At 36.4% G+C, this 16459-nt stretch overlaps 1 protein-coding gene across 4 annotated transcripts in view; it reads left to right on the top strand.

Annotated features, from left to right (window-relative positions):
• PRKACB (protein kinase cAMP-activated catalytic subunit beta) overlaps positions 1–16459 on the top strand; it is a 68612-nt gene that overhangs the window by 38451 nt on the left and 13702 nt on the right. For all 4 annotated transcript variants that reach the window (XM_084528511.1, XM_084528510.1, XM_084528513.1 and 1 more), the window contains exons 2-3: positions 12605–12666; positions 13603–13731. In XM_084528511.1, coding sequence (XP_084384637.1) covers positions 12605–12666; positions 13603–13731 — 191 coding nt within the window. The remainder of the gene's footprint in view (positions 1–12604; positions 12667–13602; positions 13732–16459) is intronic.

Raw genomic sequence — 16459 nt, 5'->3', positions numbered from 1 at the left:
GCAAACTATAGCCATGCATTTCCTCAGCATCACACAGCCACGTTATTCCACGTGTGAAGAGGTCTTTATTTTAGAGTCAGGAAGGCTCTCTGTTTTTTCACTGATCACCATCACGATGCTGGCTTTTTCCTCAGCTTTTTGTCTGTTTCTCTTACAGTTGCAGCTTCCACCAGAATTAAGATTTGTGGAAGTCAGCTATAGCAATTTTAGATTTTGCTGCTTAAGTGTTTTTTTCCTTCCTTTTTTATTGTGTTATGATGGAGCAATTTTATGGGAATATTTTTTCTTTTCACAAAAAAAATAGGTGAAAAAGAGGTTACAGGGGTTCATTTTGTTTATTTGCTTTTACCCCAGGAGCTTTATTCCACAATTTGCATCTGTAGATTATATTCATCTTGACATCCATGCTCCTAGGTCCATTAAAAATAAAAACAAATAGATGCAATTTTTTACAAGTGTCTGTTCCCAATCGAAAATATCTACAAATTAGAAGAGTAATTTTGACAAGGGAAAGGTGAATATCTCATGCTCCCTTGAGTGAGAATTATATTGTCTTCAGTACAAACATTTCCCCATTTCAAGTACTTTTGCTGTTTAGTGCACCTTTGTGGTTATCCTTGCTGCAGCAGTTTTACACCCTTTAAGTGGTTAAAACTAGATGCTGTCTTTGTAAAGGGTGGATGCAGGTGAAACTAATTCTAAACAAAAATGGCTTGCTTGCTTTTTTTTTTTTTCCTCTCCTCTCCAAGAGATAAAAATTCCAAGAGATAATTTTTTTTTTTTTTTGGGAAGACTGGGGAGAATGAAGAACTATTTGCCTTTCACGGGCCTTGTTTCTTGTTTTCCTTGGTTTACGGTTTGTTTTGGTTTGAAGAGCAGGACATTCCATAACAGATAAAGGACAGGTATTGTTCTGGCAGGTCTTGTGTTTCAGTAGTAATAGCCTTAATGCTCTTAGTAACATTATGTCTACAGTTGGGTAGTACTTTCAAAAACTGGCAATAAAGAGGAAATTGCTGATCCAGAAATGATACTTTTAGGATAGTAGTTGCCATATGTGCGTAGACAGATGGAGCAGTATGAGGAGTGTGAGCAATGCTAATAGCCTCCATCCGCCGAGTTACTGTCAAGCTTTGGAGGCACTGGAGAAGAGGAGCATTTCAGGAGTAAGGGCATAGTATTAATATCTTACCTGTGTGTGTTGCAGCCATCTTTTAAGAGCGGGGTACAACCAGCTCGCAGAAGTATTTGAAACTACAGCAGTTGAGCACTGGGGAGTGACATCACAGCAAAATAGGGTTGAGTGAAGGTTCCCATTGTGAGGTAATGGAAGAAAAGATGGGAATATGTAACAAAGGAGCCTTGAAGTTGAAGATCTGCTGTACATTTGGACTAATTTATAAAAGTACAATTTGGACTGACTGAACTTAGAAATTCATTATGAAGATCAGGGGACAGAACTGTGTTTGTCATTAGTTAAAAGAATTATTTCTAAAAATAATGTTTTAGAAAATTGTAAGATTAATGAGGAATCTAGAGGTGTTACACATCAGTACTGCTACCAAGCTACAGTTATTTATTTTCCCATTGACATGGGTAGTTGTTGAGAAAGACAAAGGAACAATTTGTCCCCCTGCCGAAGAGACTGTGAAGAATGCATCTCATAGGATTAATGGTATCTTCCTTGCAAAACTTACCCAAAGGTACTAGTTAGCCTCTGACCATAGACTAGGTTAAGTTCTTAGATGTTGAGCTGGGTTCATGTTTTGTTCTGGTTTTCATATAAAATATCTGAAAAAAGAAAAAGCAACATGAGCTGCTTTGATGTAGTTCTTAAAATGCATCCCTACAGAGAACAGTCCCTCAGGGTGCTTAGTTTAGAGTATGGGCAAAAAAATGAATTTAATAAAATTTGGGTTGCTTCCAAAGGAATGGGTACCTGGCACATTGTAATCTTGCATCTCAGGTGAACTGTGGCTTACTTTTCTGTTATGATTCTTCCATATATATATATATATATATATATATATATATATATATATATATATATTTTAACAGATTTTCTTCTTGTTTTTTACTTTATATCTCAAATAGTTTATGTAATTATTTCTTGTTAGTTCCTCAAAAAATTGCTGCTGGTATTGCTGCTGTAAGCCAAAGTTTGCAGCATGCATTTCACATCTTTAATTGTTGAGGTCATTAAGAGGCGTTTTATAACCTGACCAATGGGTTTGGTACTTTCCTTTATTCATTCTTGTTTCTGAAAGCTCATTAAGAACTTGTATTTTCTTTGCTTTATTATTATTATTAATATTTACATTTTTGTAGGGTTTACGACTAAATTCTGTGCAAATTTTGTGCCTGCTTTTTATCAAAGTACTGACCATAAACCTGTTTTCTCTGAAGTTCCATTCATTATCAGAATGGATAGTGAACACTCTTATCTACTTTTCACCTACCCTAACCCTAAGGTGAACAAGAATTTGTTGTTCACTTGATGTGTTGAATAGTGAATTATGTTTATTTACATAAGACTTACTTCCTTATTCAGGAAGTCTCTGCTATCTAAGGTTATAAACGAACCTCTACTAATTGGCTAGCTACTGCAGGCAACCATTTCCTGTAAATATTGAAAATGAATATTGAAATATGATCTGCAGGAGATATGTCAGTGTTGTGATGTGTCAGATTCCCAAGTCTTGCAAAGAGATGAAGAGCTATTTTGCTGATACACTCTGACAGTTGTGAAGTTATTGATTCAAGTGCATGCATATGGGAGTGTGTATGGTTTTGTTAATGTAAGGGCTGGGACAAAGTCGTGTTGCAGGAAGTAGACTTTGAAATGAGCACAGTTAAACCAAGATTGGCATATCTACTATTTTGATGCCTTGTATGAAATATTCAGAAAAAAATAAAAGCAACACTAGAGCTACTCTTCTTGAGTAACTTGTAAAATGCACCCAAACCGTGAACAGCCCCTGAAGGCGCTTAGTTTGGAATACAAGGAAAAAATGAGTTTAATAAAACTTGGGCTACTTCTAAAGAAAAGGGTATTTATTTGTGCATGAGTACATCTATTTTTATGAAGGATATTTTGCAGGAAATGTATCGGTCAATATGCAGACCAAGTAGCTACCTGCAGATTTTTGCATACAGTTTTTAGCTATCTAACCATAAAACACTCTCAGTGATAGCTGCCCAGTACTATGTGACTCTCTTCAGTCAAGGAACTTTTATGAGGAGGGAAGGTGGGGCAGTAGTACCAAGAGGAAAGTTGGTGCTAGCCCATCAGTACTTACACTGCAGAGGGGTGGGAAGCTTAGCTGGAGTAAAACTGTAGGAGATGCTGTAAACATTTTGCTTAGTGTTTTTGAATTTATATTTAGCAGAATTTACTAACAACCTTTACCCAGGAATGTAGATAGAGTTATAACATATTTTCTAGTAGTGCCCTAGAAAATTTTGTTCTTGGAACTCATTCTTAAAATTTATTCTTTTTTTTTTTTTTTCCCCACATGGTAACCATGGAAATATATGCACTGCAGAAAAAGAGCTGCTTAAAATTTCGCAATTTTACCACAGTTTTCAGTTTTCTTTGTGAAGTAATACCTATTATGTTTGACAGAGGAAGGAGGTCTTTGACACTACAGATTCTGTGATAGTTGCAGTGTTTTTGATTACTTGCTGGTTAAGTTCAGCTACAACTGTAGAGAGTGGTACTGCATAGATAATTCCCAGTTCCTTGCAAAGCATATCAATGTACAATAATTGAGGATGTCATATGTTAACACTTCTTTACATAACCTTTTGTTAAATTAGATGTATGATCAAATTTTATACATAGGGAGTGTTAAGCACTGCACTTGAAAGTAATTGTATTAAACTTATAATTTATTAATTTAAAATTTTACATTAAGAGAACTTATAGAATAAGTGGAGATTAATAACTTAAAAATAGAATTATTACTCAAACCTTTCCAGTAGTCCAGTGCAATTCGTTCAGGTTGTGTTAAACTAGCACAAACTGGCAGTACTTCAGAAAACGTGCAGTTCTTGGGCTGGAGCGCCTCTCCTATGCAGACAGGCAGAGGGAGCTGAGGTTGTTCAGCCTGGAGAAGAGAAGGCTCCAGGGAGACCTTATAGCAGCCTGCCAGTACCCAAGGGGGGCCTGCAGGAGAGGGACTCTTTCTCAGGGGGTGCGGATAAGACAAGTGGTGATGGCTTTAACCTAAAAGAGGGTAGGTTTTAGCTTAGATATAAGGAAGAAATTCTTTACTCAGAGGGTGGTGAGGCCCTGACGCAGGCTGCCCAGAGAAGCTGTGGATGCCCCATCACTGGCAGTGCCCAAGGCCAGGCTGGATGGGGCTTTGGGCAGCCTGGGCTGGTGGTAGGTGTCCCTGCCCATCATGGGGGGTTGGAACCAGATGGTCTTTAAGGCCCCTTCCAACCCAAACCATTCTGTGATGTTTTCTGTCCCATACATTTGCCTGTTCCCCTGACTTGTCTTTCCCTCACCCTGGGGGAAGCATTCATGCCATGAAAAGAACTGAGAGTTGCTTTGGATTAAAATGAGCTTCCCTTGTTCTCCCCTGTCTTCTGCCCATTATTCTCTAATCTGGCCTAACTCCCCAACCTGGCTTGGCAGGCAGCCACAGGGTGCTTTTCCTCTTTCATGGAAACTCATGATATTGAGGCAGGGAATAAATGATTGTGGGAGGACAGGATGGGTTGTTTGTTTGTTTGTTTGTTCTTTGAAGTAGTGCTTATATATATGTACTAGTCTTTACTGAACAGTAAACTGCAGCCTTACAAATCAAATTGCTGTTTCATGGACTTCCAAGCCTCAACGCATGTGGATTGTTGCAAGAAAGGAAGCATATATAGGAGTGTGTCATCTTGGCAGTCTAGAGTAACTCCCTTCAGTGAACACTTCAAGGACAGGAACAAGGTACATGAGAGACTCCTTTCCTTAGGCTAAAGATTAGTTTTAAGGCATTACAGAAGAAACTGTACGGCGGTTGTAACTGTTTTTTTTAGAGAACTGTTATTTTTAGAAAATATATACCACCCACTTTAATCAGAGACAGGTTGCTAGAATGCTTTCATTTGGAAGGGAAGCTTGGGCAAGAAAAAAAGGTGCCACCCTAAATGCCTAGAGGGCCTCTCATGTTCGGCAGGGATCTGCCAGAGATTTTGGGTCACATCCCATGCTTGGATGTATGGATGGAGCTATTCTGCTTGTCAGCATTGAGGAAATCTTGTATATAATCAATAATTTAGGATTTGAATAATAAATCCCAGCTTGGTTCATGGATTTTGTTTGGTTGGTTTTGGCAGAGAGGAAGAAAGGCTTTTGGTATAACTGGAATGCATAGCATTTATCTGTGTGTCTTGAGGGAGCAGTCACTTTGTTGTTGTTTGTTTAATGAAGTATATTCAATTACAAATTTTGGTGAGGTTTCATTTTAGCAAGACTTCAGGGATTCACATTTTAAGTGACTCGGTGCTGGTTGGGTTTCATCCAGTCTCTCTGGATCAGTTTCTGTTGTGTTGCATGTTTGGCATTAGTGGGGTTTGCTGCCTCTGCTTGGACCAGTGCTTTATGATTTAAAATGATAAATAAGGGCAAACAAAAGATTAACAGTGAGATTTGGAAATAAAACCAATTTTATTTCTGGTAAAAATAGAAGGAAGAAGAAAGTCAGTCTGACTGTGGCAGTTGTATGCAGTAGAGTATCATCCCCTCAGCATTCAAGAAAGATAGCCATTATCTCTGATAGCTGAAAATTCACCTCCTGTTTTGGTTTGTCTAAATCTGTCGCATCTCTTGCACAGTCTGTCTGCTTTCATACCAGCCAAGTAAAGAGGTGAACAATAAGACTTCAGCTTTGTTTAATTTACAGCTTAAAATTGTAGCATGCAGCCCCAGGGGGTTGGAGGAGGGATTCATTTTCTCTTACAAGACTGACAAAATACAGTCTAGCTCAAGACTTAAAATAAATAAATAAATAAAAATAAATTAAAAATTGCCTGTGTTCAATATCTGGAGGTGTAAAACACAAGTTTTTCTTATCTCTTAATTTGCAATGTGCAGTAATGTTAATTCCTGAATAAGCTCCCCCTGAAATCAGATTCTATTGCTATTTCCTAGTCTTCAGCCACTGCGGCTGTAATTACTCCTAATTTACTCTATCCTGTTCCTCTCCCTTTTTCTCCATGGCTTTTCCATACCCTTTTGTTCTCTACTTCTTACCAGTCATTCCCAATATTCCATACAAGTGTTTACAGTATGCACTTTAATTAATAGCAGTTGCATTCTAATAGCAAACTTGTATGCATTTAATAATTCTTATATAAACCTTCATTTACTAAGAAGTTTTAGTTTTTGTATTTCAAAAGTGTTCCATGTATATATATTTGATGTTAAATTCTTATCTATTGCAGTTGCTAAGTTAGTAGTATGATCTTCAACACCAGTTTTTATCGTAATTAAAATTGCAGTGGAAATATAAGATCAAAACTTTGCTCTTAAAGTCAGAAAGTTGATAGATGAGATATTAAATTGGTACAGAGTTTATTGATCTAGCCTTAGTGACCTTACAACTTTTAGAGCAGGAACAAGACAAAGTTATCAGTGGGCAGTTTGTGACAACAGAGCCAATAAGTGCTTTTCACCACAGTATTAAGAAAGGATTGACTGGGCCTCATATTACAGCCTTAATATCACATTGGACTTTTTTTCTCCATTGTTTTCACATTGTGAGAAACAAAGCCTTTTGTTTTTGTCGACGGTGTTTCAATGATACCACTTCAGCTTCTGTTTGGAAGTGCGTTCTAGCTATTAAAATGTTAACTCTTGTTCACACTACTTCCTTTGAACGCGTAATATTTAATACACAGTTGTGTTCATTTTTAAAGATATACCAGGGTAAAAAGAAAACTTGTAAGCCTTGTGATAGTATTCTTCCTAATGAAAGTTACAAGAAATTGAAAAAGATTTAAGGTTAATGGTGCAAGAATTAGGCTTGGAACTCTTGACTTGAGTGCTTCTCTCGTTTCTGAAATGCGGTATTGTAACCACAGGATTCCCTGTATGTCTCGATAATGTTTAAGCCTAAACCATACTATACAATTATATTTATCAGATACATATTCATTTTTCCATTAAATGAAATTCGGAGATTTTAATTAAATATCCCATTTAATTCCAGTTTTCAAGTGATTATATTACAGTTTTGGAACATAAATTGAATTGTATTTTGATAAAGGGCATTCTAAATACCAAGCAGAGATTGGCATTTAGCACAGCAGATGGGGGTTTGTAGTGGTGCCCAATGTTTGGTCTTAATCAGTTTAGTTCTTGCTTTCTTGCCATAAATCCTATCCAAATAGTTTTGTGTTTTTTTTTTTTTTTTTTTTTTTTTTTCCCAAAAAAAAATTCTGGCTCACTGTCTCTTGTGGGAGATGTGCTTGAGAATAACAAATACAGTGCACGTGGGAGGTGGGAGAAAGGCAATGCGATTTATGTTAACTCTTCAGGACTCCTCCATCTGTGACCCCTTTCCCCTGTGCTCTAATTGCACCCCTGCAGCTGAGAGGTCCTAACCCGCTTAGTTGTTTCAGGAACTTTCCAAGGCTTTGCTTGTTTCAGGCCAGAGTGCTCTTTGTAATACCTTTTTTTTTTCTATAGCCCTGCTAACTTTTCATACAAAAGTTAATCCACAAAACAATTAAAGGAAAATACTGTGTTCTGTGTCAAGGCACTGTTAGATAACATCTATTCGCTACGTTTCCCCTGTTATTTGGAGGTTTGTTTAGGGACTGGGGGGAGGCAGGTTGGGGAGGGGTAGGTGGTGTTCATTTCTTTATTTTTTTTTTTTTCTTTAAGTATCTCTTTGTATGCTAGTGCTACCTGGGAACCTCAGGATCTTGAGCTCAAATTTTAAGCATTCCGATTCTTCCTGATGGAGAGCAGCTGAGGAGCAGTGGCCTCTCTGAACTGCAAGTGCCAGCTACAAACACTTTTTCATTGTGACCAGATGGGTTTTGTCACTTGAAAACTAAGCTTATTTGAACAGGAAACTCTTGGATTCATATGACCAGGGACAATTAAGAAACCTTCTGATAGCTACTTCCATATCGTTGTGTTGTACTGTGCACTGAAGTGGCTGGATTTTGTTACATAACATACTTCTATCCTACTCTCCACTTCCCTTAAAAGTCTCTTTTAGCAGGCTCTCCTGCGTATCACCATTTTTCTTTTGTTCTGAATACAGATATCCATAGGCCAAGTCTCATGTCTTCTGTGATATACAAGTAATAGCTTACATATTTCTTGTCCAGCTGTGTGCACCTGTAGGATTTCTTCTGAACAGATTTTTAACTGGTGCAGGCAGAAGTTACAAACTTTCAGTTTTGTAAAAAAAAAAAAAAAAAAAAAAAAAAAAAAAAAATATCTCCTTGGCCATCATCCCACTTCTTAATACGCTTTTCTGAATCTCCCCCAGTTTCTTCTACACACCTTGTGTGTTTACCTTGTGTGAAACTTGCATTTCCCACTAATAATTGGGCTTGCTGGTGATGAAGAACTAGATTATCGGAGGTTAACGAAGTGTGTTTGTGCCCACCTAACCTTTGGGTCACTTGTGCAGCCCTTCCAGTTCCAGCTGGTGTCCTTACTGGTGCTCCCATAGTTTGATCCTATGCATGGCTCTTGTGCCGCTGTTTTCACTTGTGCTTTGCCCTTGTCTTCCAGCACCTTCCTTTCTTGAACAACAGCTTTTCCTCCTTTAGTTTCAACCTCCTTCACTCAATCTGGTACTGTGTCAGTGAAATCAGTATGAATAGGGTCTGTTTGCTGGTCTTTGCTAACACTCCTTGCATCATCAAAATCTTCACTTCACTTAGCCATTTGTGAATTCATGATTGATCCTTGCATTAGTTTTTCGGTGCTTATGGGAACACGTATATAAAAATCTTTTTTGTGTTTTTTTTGGAAGTTTTAGAAAATTAAATTGTAATTGTAAAGGTACCACAAATAATTCAAGTATTCATTCCAGATTGTATACAGTAATTTCATCTGTGCTTTTTGTGTGGTTTTGTTGCTGTTGTTGGGTAACGGGACTGAAATTTGGTTGTGAAATTTTTGGAGACTGTTTTCCATTTCTGTGCTACCCACCACATGCTATGCAATTCACACATGCCGTCTTTTGGAACAAAATGATAAGTAGTGGGAAGATCACCTGATTACAGGTTTTATTGTGATCCTGCATGCTGCGATGAAGATAGATACACTTTTGTTAGCAACGGTTCCTTGGATGTGTTTGTATCAGAACAGGTTATTTATTAAAGATGCCAACTTGATCTCCTGAAGTTTTATAAGCTGTGCTTATTTCTGTGATGCATCATCTTTTCTCATACTGAATTTAGCTGCCTTTGGTGTGTTTTCTTTTTTTTTTTTTTTCCTCTTTTTTTCATTTGGTAATCTTTGCTAAAACATTCTGTGGTGTAGCATGAGTCATTCTGTCTGTGTGGGAAAGGGCTGGTTTGTTACAGGGTCCATCCCTGAGTGGGGAGGGGAATGGGTGGAATGTATTTGTGTTTTCTATGTGTTTGTTGTGGAAATGCATAAAACTTTTTTTTTCTCTTTCTTTCCTCTCTTCATCATCTCATCTGTGTGGGTGAATGTTCCTGCAAACCCTTTGGGGACCTATAGAGACCTTTGGTATGCTCATTCTTTCATTAGTGCCCAAAGTCACAGATACTAGGAACAGTTAAAAGATCTGAAAAACAAAAACAAACAAAAATAATAATAAATTGAAAAAGTTATACTGTAGCAATGTAAAGTGGCTAAAAATGTGCACGTGAAGAAAACTTCAAAGTCATTGTCTGATAAACCTGTTCGTTTGCATCATGAAAATAATACCAATGGCCACTACAAACCATAACTAATTAGCAGAAATACTGATTCAGCACTCAAACTGTAGAAATAAAATGTGTTCTCCTACAGCAAGAGCTAATGGTTCGTGATTTCAGTTGTCAAAAGAACCTGTGCTATTTCCAATTCTAAGTCCTGTTTTCAGAAGTGACTGAAGTGACGCCCTTAAGTTGCCTAAATTCGATTTGAAATCACTTCCTGAATTTCACTGTAGTGTAGGAGCCCAGGGAACCTCTGAAAATAAGAACCAAGCAAAATTTAACACACTTTCTCTAATAACACCCATCAAAATATGAAATTGTTTTTAAAATATGAGGGTTTTAAGAGTGAATTAATGCCATTTGGTAGCTTGATTTTGAAAATATGTGCTCAGTGCCACTTTCCAAGAAAAGAACAAAAGTAAAGAAGTGTAAGTTAGACATTCTGTATTGAAGGAGAGCTTGTGGCTTCCTGATTTTTTTAGAATAGAGGCTCATTTTTTCCATGATTCCCCAGTTTGAATATTTGCAGATGGATTACAATTTTGTCATACACGTTCTTTATTCCATAAGCAGAACTGAGAAAAAGATGATTACATGTAAATATAATGGTATATTTCTCATAAATACTGAAAATCCTATTTCAGTACGAGAGATATGGAAACTTAAAATACCTTTATATGAACAACATAAATTGTGTGAGGGATATTTAAGATGTTGTACCAAGATATACATATATATATATATTTCATGTTTTGTGATGTATCATGTTAAAGCAAAGTTAATGTTTGTTTCTTAACTACAGTAGCTTAAGTTTGAAGCTTGGCTCTCTGGTAATCTTAATGATCATCTTAATTTTTTTTTCTTGGCATTAAGAGAAAATAATGCTCATGTTATTTTGACGTCAATTTATGTCCAAAAGAAAATTATAAATTATTATCGCTTTATCAATAGCCATCTCTGTTTTCCTAGTAGAAGAGGGATCATCATACATGAATTTGGACGTTATTACATTCCCTTTTTATGTTGAATTTACTTCATGTCACAGGAAATCCTGTCTTTTTCTCAAATGAGAATCATTAAAAGTCATTAAATAAGTAGCCCACATAATTTGAAAACAATGGAAATATTTTCCCCACTTAGGATAAACGTGTCAAACATTTTACTGACTACCCATTTAAATATATATATTTTTTTTAACTTTCAGTGAGTTTAAATGCCAATTAATTTCTATAATTCATTTGACATAAACTGCTTTCTTATTCTACTTACACATAAATTTAAAGTAATAAATATGTCCCTCTTCTCTGTTTCTCTTAAAAGTACTGAGGGAATGTCATGGTTTAATCACCCTTCTAATGTTGTTGCCTGCCAGACCTTTTGACAATTTTTCTGAAATTTCTGTTGTTTTGATGCTGTTCCATCAGAGCCAGCGATGGTAGGAACTGTAAGACTCCTTTGAGTATTTTTCTACAGTTGAATCCCATATGAAAACAAAAAGGAAAACAAAAACAACCAAACAAAAAAATCAGGACCAGTCTATTCCAGGGCTGCCACTGTTTTTACCACTGCTGATACTGTGCCAGTAACAGAAGTATGGTAGGAGAAAAGTTCTCTGTGTAGACATCAGTATTCTCTGAAAGGAAAAGCACAAAATTGTTCTGATTCATCAGATGATTGTTTATGGCCACTCATAAACCTAATTTTCTGTGAGCATCTGAAGGTAAAATACAGTTCCTAAACCATATATTTCTAGTCATTGACCAGAATAATATTGGCATATTACTGAGTATTGTTAGAAATTGCTTATGGCAGAACATAGTACAGAAAATCCGCTGTTATTAACGTTGTGTTATGTGAATTGATTCAGAAAACACAAAACCAGTATGATATTTTCTTCTAATTCTGTGACTTTTTCAGAATCACAGCAATGTCTGAAATGCCTTTCGTTTATGGCTGTGCCTTAAGTAATCTACTTTGATCTGGCTGACAATTGGTGTTCAAAAAATAGAACAGATGAAATATTATCCGAACAAAATATGTTAGTGCACATTTTAAACAGTCATCCAGAATTTTGCAGTTATTAATTCCTTCAATTTCAATGAAAAATTAATATTAAAAATACTTATTCTTTGACTGTGGGCATATCTATGTGCAGTGTTGTTGTAGCCCTGTTGTGTTTTGTCTGCTTGCAGTAATGCTGTGCATTTGGTTCTTGAGCTTGCAAACAGCCTTTTTTTGAAGGTGATGGGGGGAGCAGTGAGCTTGACATTATGCTAATCAGCTGAAAGACAATGTATATTTATTTTAAAAAATGATAAAATCTTTCTCTTTGCGGAATGGTAATTTAAATGTCAGGTGTTTGTTTTCTTTTCTTCCCCAGTCAAATTAAGAAAGTTTTGCATCACCTTAAAGCCTGCTTGCGTATACAGTGTTGTGAGTTATTAGAGCTGGTGTAGTTTAAGTAACGTATGTAGAGTTGTGTAGTTACTCCAGAAAGCTTACAGATCCCCTGGAGATCATTGTAGAAATTTGAGATATTGGTGCTCACTTTCATAAAGGTAAATATAGTACCTTATGAACTGGAGAATAAAGTTGATAATGAAGATTATATATTTTGTTAACAAAGCGTCTCTATCACATCCATAATGACTCTCATTAATGAACAATTTTTTGTGTGTGTTTTCAGTGAAAGAGTTCCTAGCCAAAGCCAAAGAAGACTTTTTAAGAAAATGGGAAAGCCCCCCTCAGGTATCAATCATTTAAGAATCGAATAATTTTCTTTACTGCATTTTTTTCATAGCATGTTTTAAGTGTGTTGTCAGTTTGTAATGAGCAGCACAGAAAACTGAAGAAAGTTTAATGCAATTTTCAAAAGAGTTTCCATTTTGGAAGTCAGTTTTCTCACTGATATTCATCAGCGGAGATGCTCAGGTCTTCTCTAGGTATGAGCTGATGAAATGGTCATGCTGAATTGCCACTTTCTCTTACAGAAAATTGTTTGTGATCAGCATGATTCAAAATCTGTGATCATATTTTAGCTGGCTTTTATAACACTAAACATTACATGGATCTGTAATTTACCGTGCTAATCATTATCCCATGCTATTAAGAAAGAATATGCTGCCTAGAGCTTGGGGACAGGTTAAGGAGCTCAAGAGGAATCTTCCAAAAGCTGAAGGGGTGGACTTTTTCTTGGAGGGGAGGGATGGGGAGAGTGGAAGAGGATGGTCATTTGTTTGTTGAAGCAGCATCTCAAATGCTTTGAATGAATAGCTGTGATATTGTTTCCAGACAGCTCTCCTGTAGCACTTTGTCAAGAGCTTGGTTCTAGAATTTTGCAGGCTCTTATGTTCTTGCTTGTGGAGCATGAGGGCTTTATCTGATTATTACGTACATAATTTGTTTACAGCCAAGTTCTTCTTACTAAGCTTGTGTCATCTGTATGAACAAATTATAGAAATGTTCACACAATTCAATTAAGTTTCTTTGTTTCAATGAGTGCAATATAAAATCTCTTATTCAAATTTGTCAGTCGTGACATAACTCCAAGTTGCCTATAGCTTGTTGTCTTTGATAAATTTAATTTTACTCAGTTGTCTTTAATAAATGATTTCAATTCATATAATTAAAATTGTCTCTGGGTATTAAATTGTAAATAATACCATTATATCCTTGTATATGTAGAATACTGCTGGCCTAGATGATTTTGAGAGGCAAAAAACCCTAGGAACAGGATCATTCGGGAGAGTTATGATGGTGAAACATAAAGCCACAGAACAGTATTATGCTATGAAGATACTGGACAAACAGAAGGTTGGTGTAAATTTTAGTGTCTTTTGCAGTACAAGAGTTTGAAGTAGATAAAGGTCTGCTAACTGTGACTAAACTGCATTGCACGTATTTGTGCTTTTGCTTACTGCATTTGAATACTGGTGATACTTCAAGCAGCTGACTGAGCTTTTTAGCCAGCAGTTTGTTTTGAGGAATGTGTAGAATTCTTACAACATCCCTTACCACTAATGGCTGGCTAAAGTGAATTAGTAGTGTTCAAGGCATTAGTAAATGTGATTCTTTGCTTACCTTTTGTAATATGATCTACATACTCTTTGGCAATAGCAAATGTAGTACTGTATTGAAAGGGAAAAAAACTTTGTTTTACAGTTTTGCGTGGTAGCTTGGGAATTCTAGAAGGCTAGGAATTTTTCAAAATTTGTGAAATATAATTTAACAAATTGTTTGAATCATTTGTTTTCCATTCTTGATGCAATGGGATCCAAATTAGTTTTTGTATGCATAATTATATAATATTCCTGTTGCATCTATATTAACTGCATAGATACAACAGTAATCGGTCCCTTAGAACAGCTGTCATACAGTAAAAATTCTGTGTTGAAAACTTCAATTCCATAGTCTGAATCTGTATTTTTACTGTAACATTAAATGGTATCTTAAGCAAGTTATCAATATAGTTAATTTTTAATGGTTTGGCATCTTTTACAGAAGTACATTATTTAGAACTTGGCTTCTAAGATCCTCAAAATAACAACTTCTATTACTTTATAAGGCACCATACTTACCTTTGCTTTTATATAACAAATTAAAAAGTCATGTTAAGAACACCTTAATCTAGTAAAGAGAATTTAAAAACAAGAAAATGATCAAATGAAAGTCAACACTGCTACAATGTGGACTCTTGCACTCAAGCTTTATTACATTCTCAAGTAATTTTATGCAATGGTACCATGGCAGAGGCACAAGCAAACCATTTTCTGTGAGTTGCAATTCCAGTGTTCTTTACATGTGATTTGGTGTTCTTGACCTTAAATAAGGAGTAATTTAATTAAAGACTCCTCTATAATGGTTAGTGAAGAAAAAGCTAAAGTAGTTATCTTTATAGTGTTAATTTTGGCATTTTTTGATTTGACAAAGCTCTTTTTTTTTTTTAGTTACAACTTTAGCATTTTCCTATAACTTCTTTTTATAATGTTTATTTAAAATAAAAAATGCAGAAATCATCCAGTTAAATTTAAAAGGCTTTCCAACTTCGTATACCTGACCATCCCAGACCATTTCCACCCCTTGTTCCCTCAGTATGGCTGATGAATTCTGCAGGAAGCTTTACTGTAAAGCAAGGCATGATGAGCATGAGCATCCCATGTGTGTGGGGAGAGCCCATTGGCAAGCTTTTGATTTATTTAATTTATTTCTCTTTGAAACCTCTCACAGGATTAGCTGAGCCTTTGTCACTAGAGCACACTAGAGCAATTTAGAAGATTACATCTTTCTTCAGAAAACTGCCATAAAAATAGTCTGAAGATTTAAAAAAAAAAAAACAAAAAAAAAAAAAAACAAAAAAAAAACTGATTACTACTAACTAGCTGTTGCTTTAAAACTACCTGGTAAAGACATAAATTCACATTTTGAATGATTACAGTGGACTTTCAGTAAAACATTCACAGGGTTAAAGATATTTGAAGATTTTTGCATCAAGGTGACAGTCTTCTATTAGTAAACTAGATGGCTCTATGTCTGTGAGCACAAGTCTGAAGTGTTCCTTTATGAAGTACACGTGCCAATTATCAGGTTGGTTCTCACAGTACTTGGGCTGAGACCAACGCTTAGGCATCTGCAGGGGTCCAGAGCACGAGCCCTGGCATCAGCCGCTGACCCCATAGTGCTTGGGTCTCGCCACCTCAGGAGATGTGGGCCTGCTGCAGAGCTGTTCACAGCCTGGCTGGGTGGCAGCCCACTGCTTTTGAACTGGGAAGCAGTTTTGCTAAGGAGCCTGATCACAGTGTTCAACTCTTCTAATTCTCAAGCCACATCAACCAAGTGTGGCCTGAGGAAGCGCTGCCTCTCAGGCCCAGCTAGCTTGTCCTTGGGGTCTTTAGCCACAGGGCAAATACACCTGAGCAATCGGTCCCTGCTTGCTTCCTGGTTCTGGAGTGGTTGCTTGGCAGCTCTGTTTGGCTGTAGGAGGCCACAGGAAAGTCCAGCTGCTATTTTATAAACACGGAAAATTGCTAGGAGCTCTGTCATTTGAGGAAAGAGTTTACTTTATTTAATTGTGAGAGCTATTCTTTGGTGTTGGCTTCCTGTCAATCGTTCCTATATCAAATACACAGTTATATTTCTTTTCAAAAATGTCTAATAATTTCAGTAAGTACATTTTCTGGAGAATTCACTAGTTCTTCATCATAAAGGAAGCAACTTAAAGGAAGATATTAAACCGTATTACATAATGGATGGACCAAATCAATGTCCCTTTTTTTTATCTAATCTTATGTCTGGTTCCTATAGACACGAAACAAAATATAGAAGTTAGTGTTACATGATCTAGCCATTTTTTTGTGTGTAGGGTTGTTATTCCTTTATTTGCCTGCCTTGATTTAGCAAAGCAACATTGCTTGCTTCATTTCATCACACAACTGTTTTTGGAAATAAAATTTTGTTAACAAAAGCTCAGTCGCAAGCAAGTTATGGGAGAATCTTCCGTTGGTTGATATCATTTGATCTACAGGAAGCTCTCGTTGGACATACC

This window comes from Aythya ferina (assembly GCF_964211825.1).
Source record: "Aythya ferina genome assembly, chromosome: 8".
Taxonomy (NCBI): Eukaryota; Metazoa; Chordata; class Aves; order Anseriformes; family Anatidae; genus Aythya; species Aythya ferina.
This window is presented reverse-complemented; position numbering and strand designations above follow the sequence as displayed.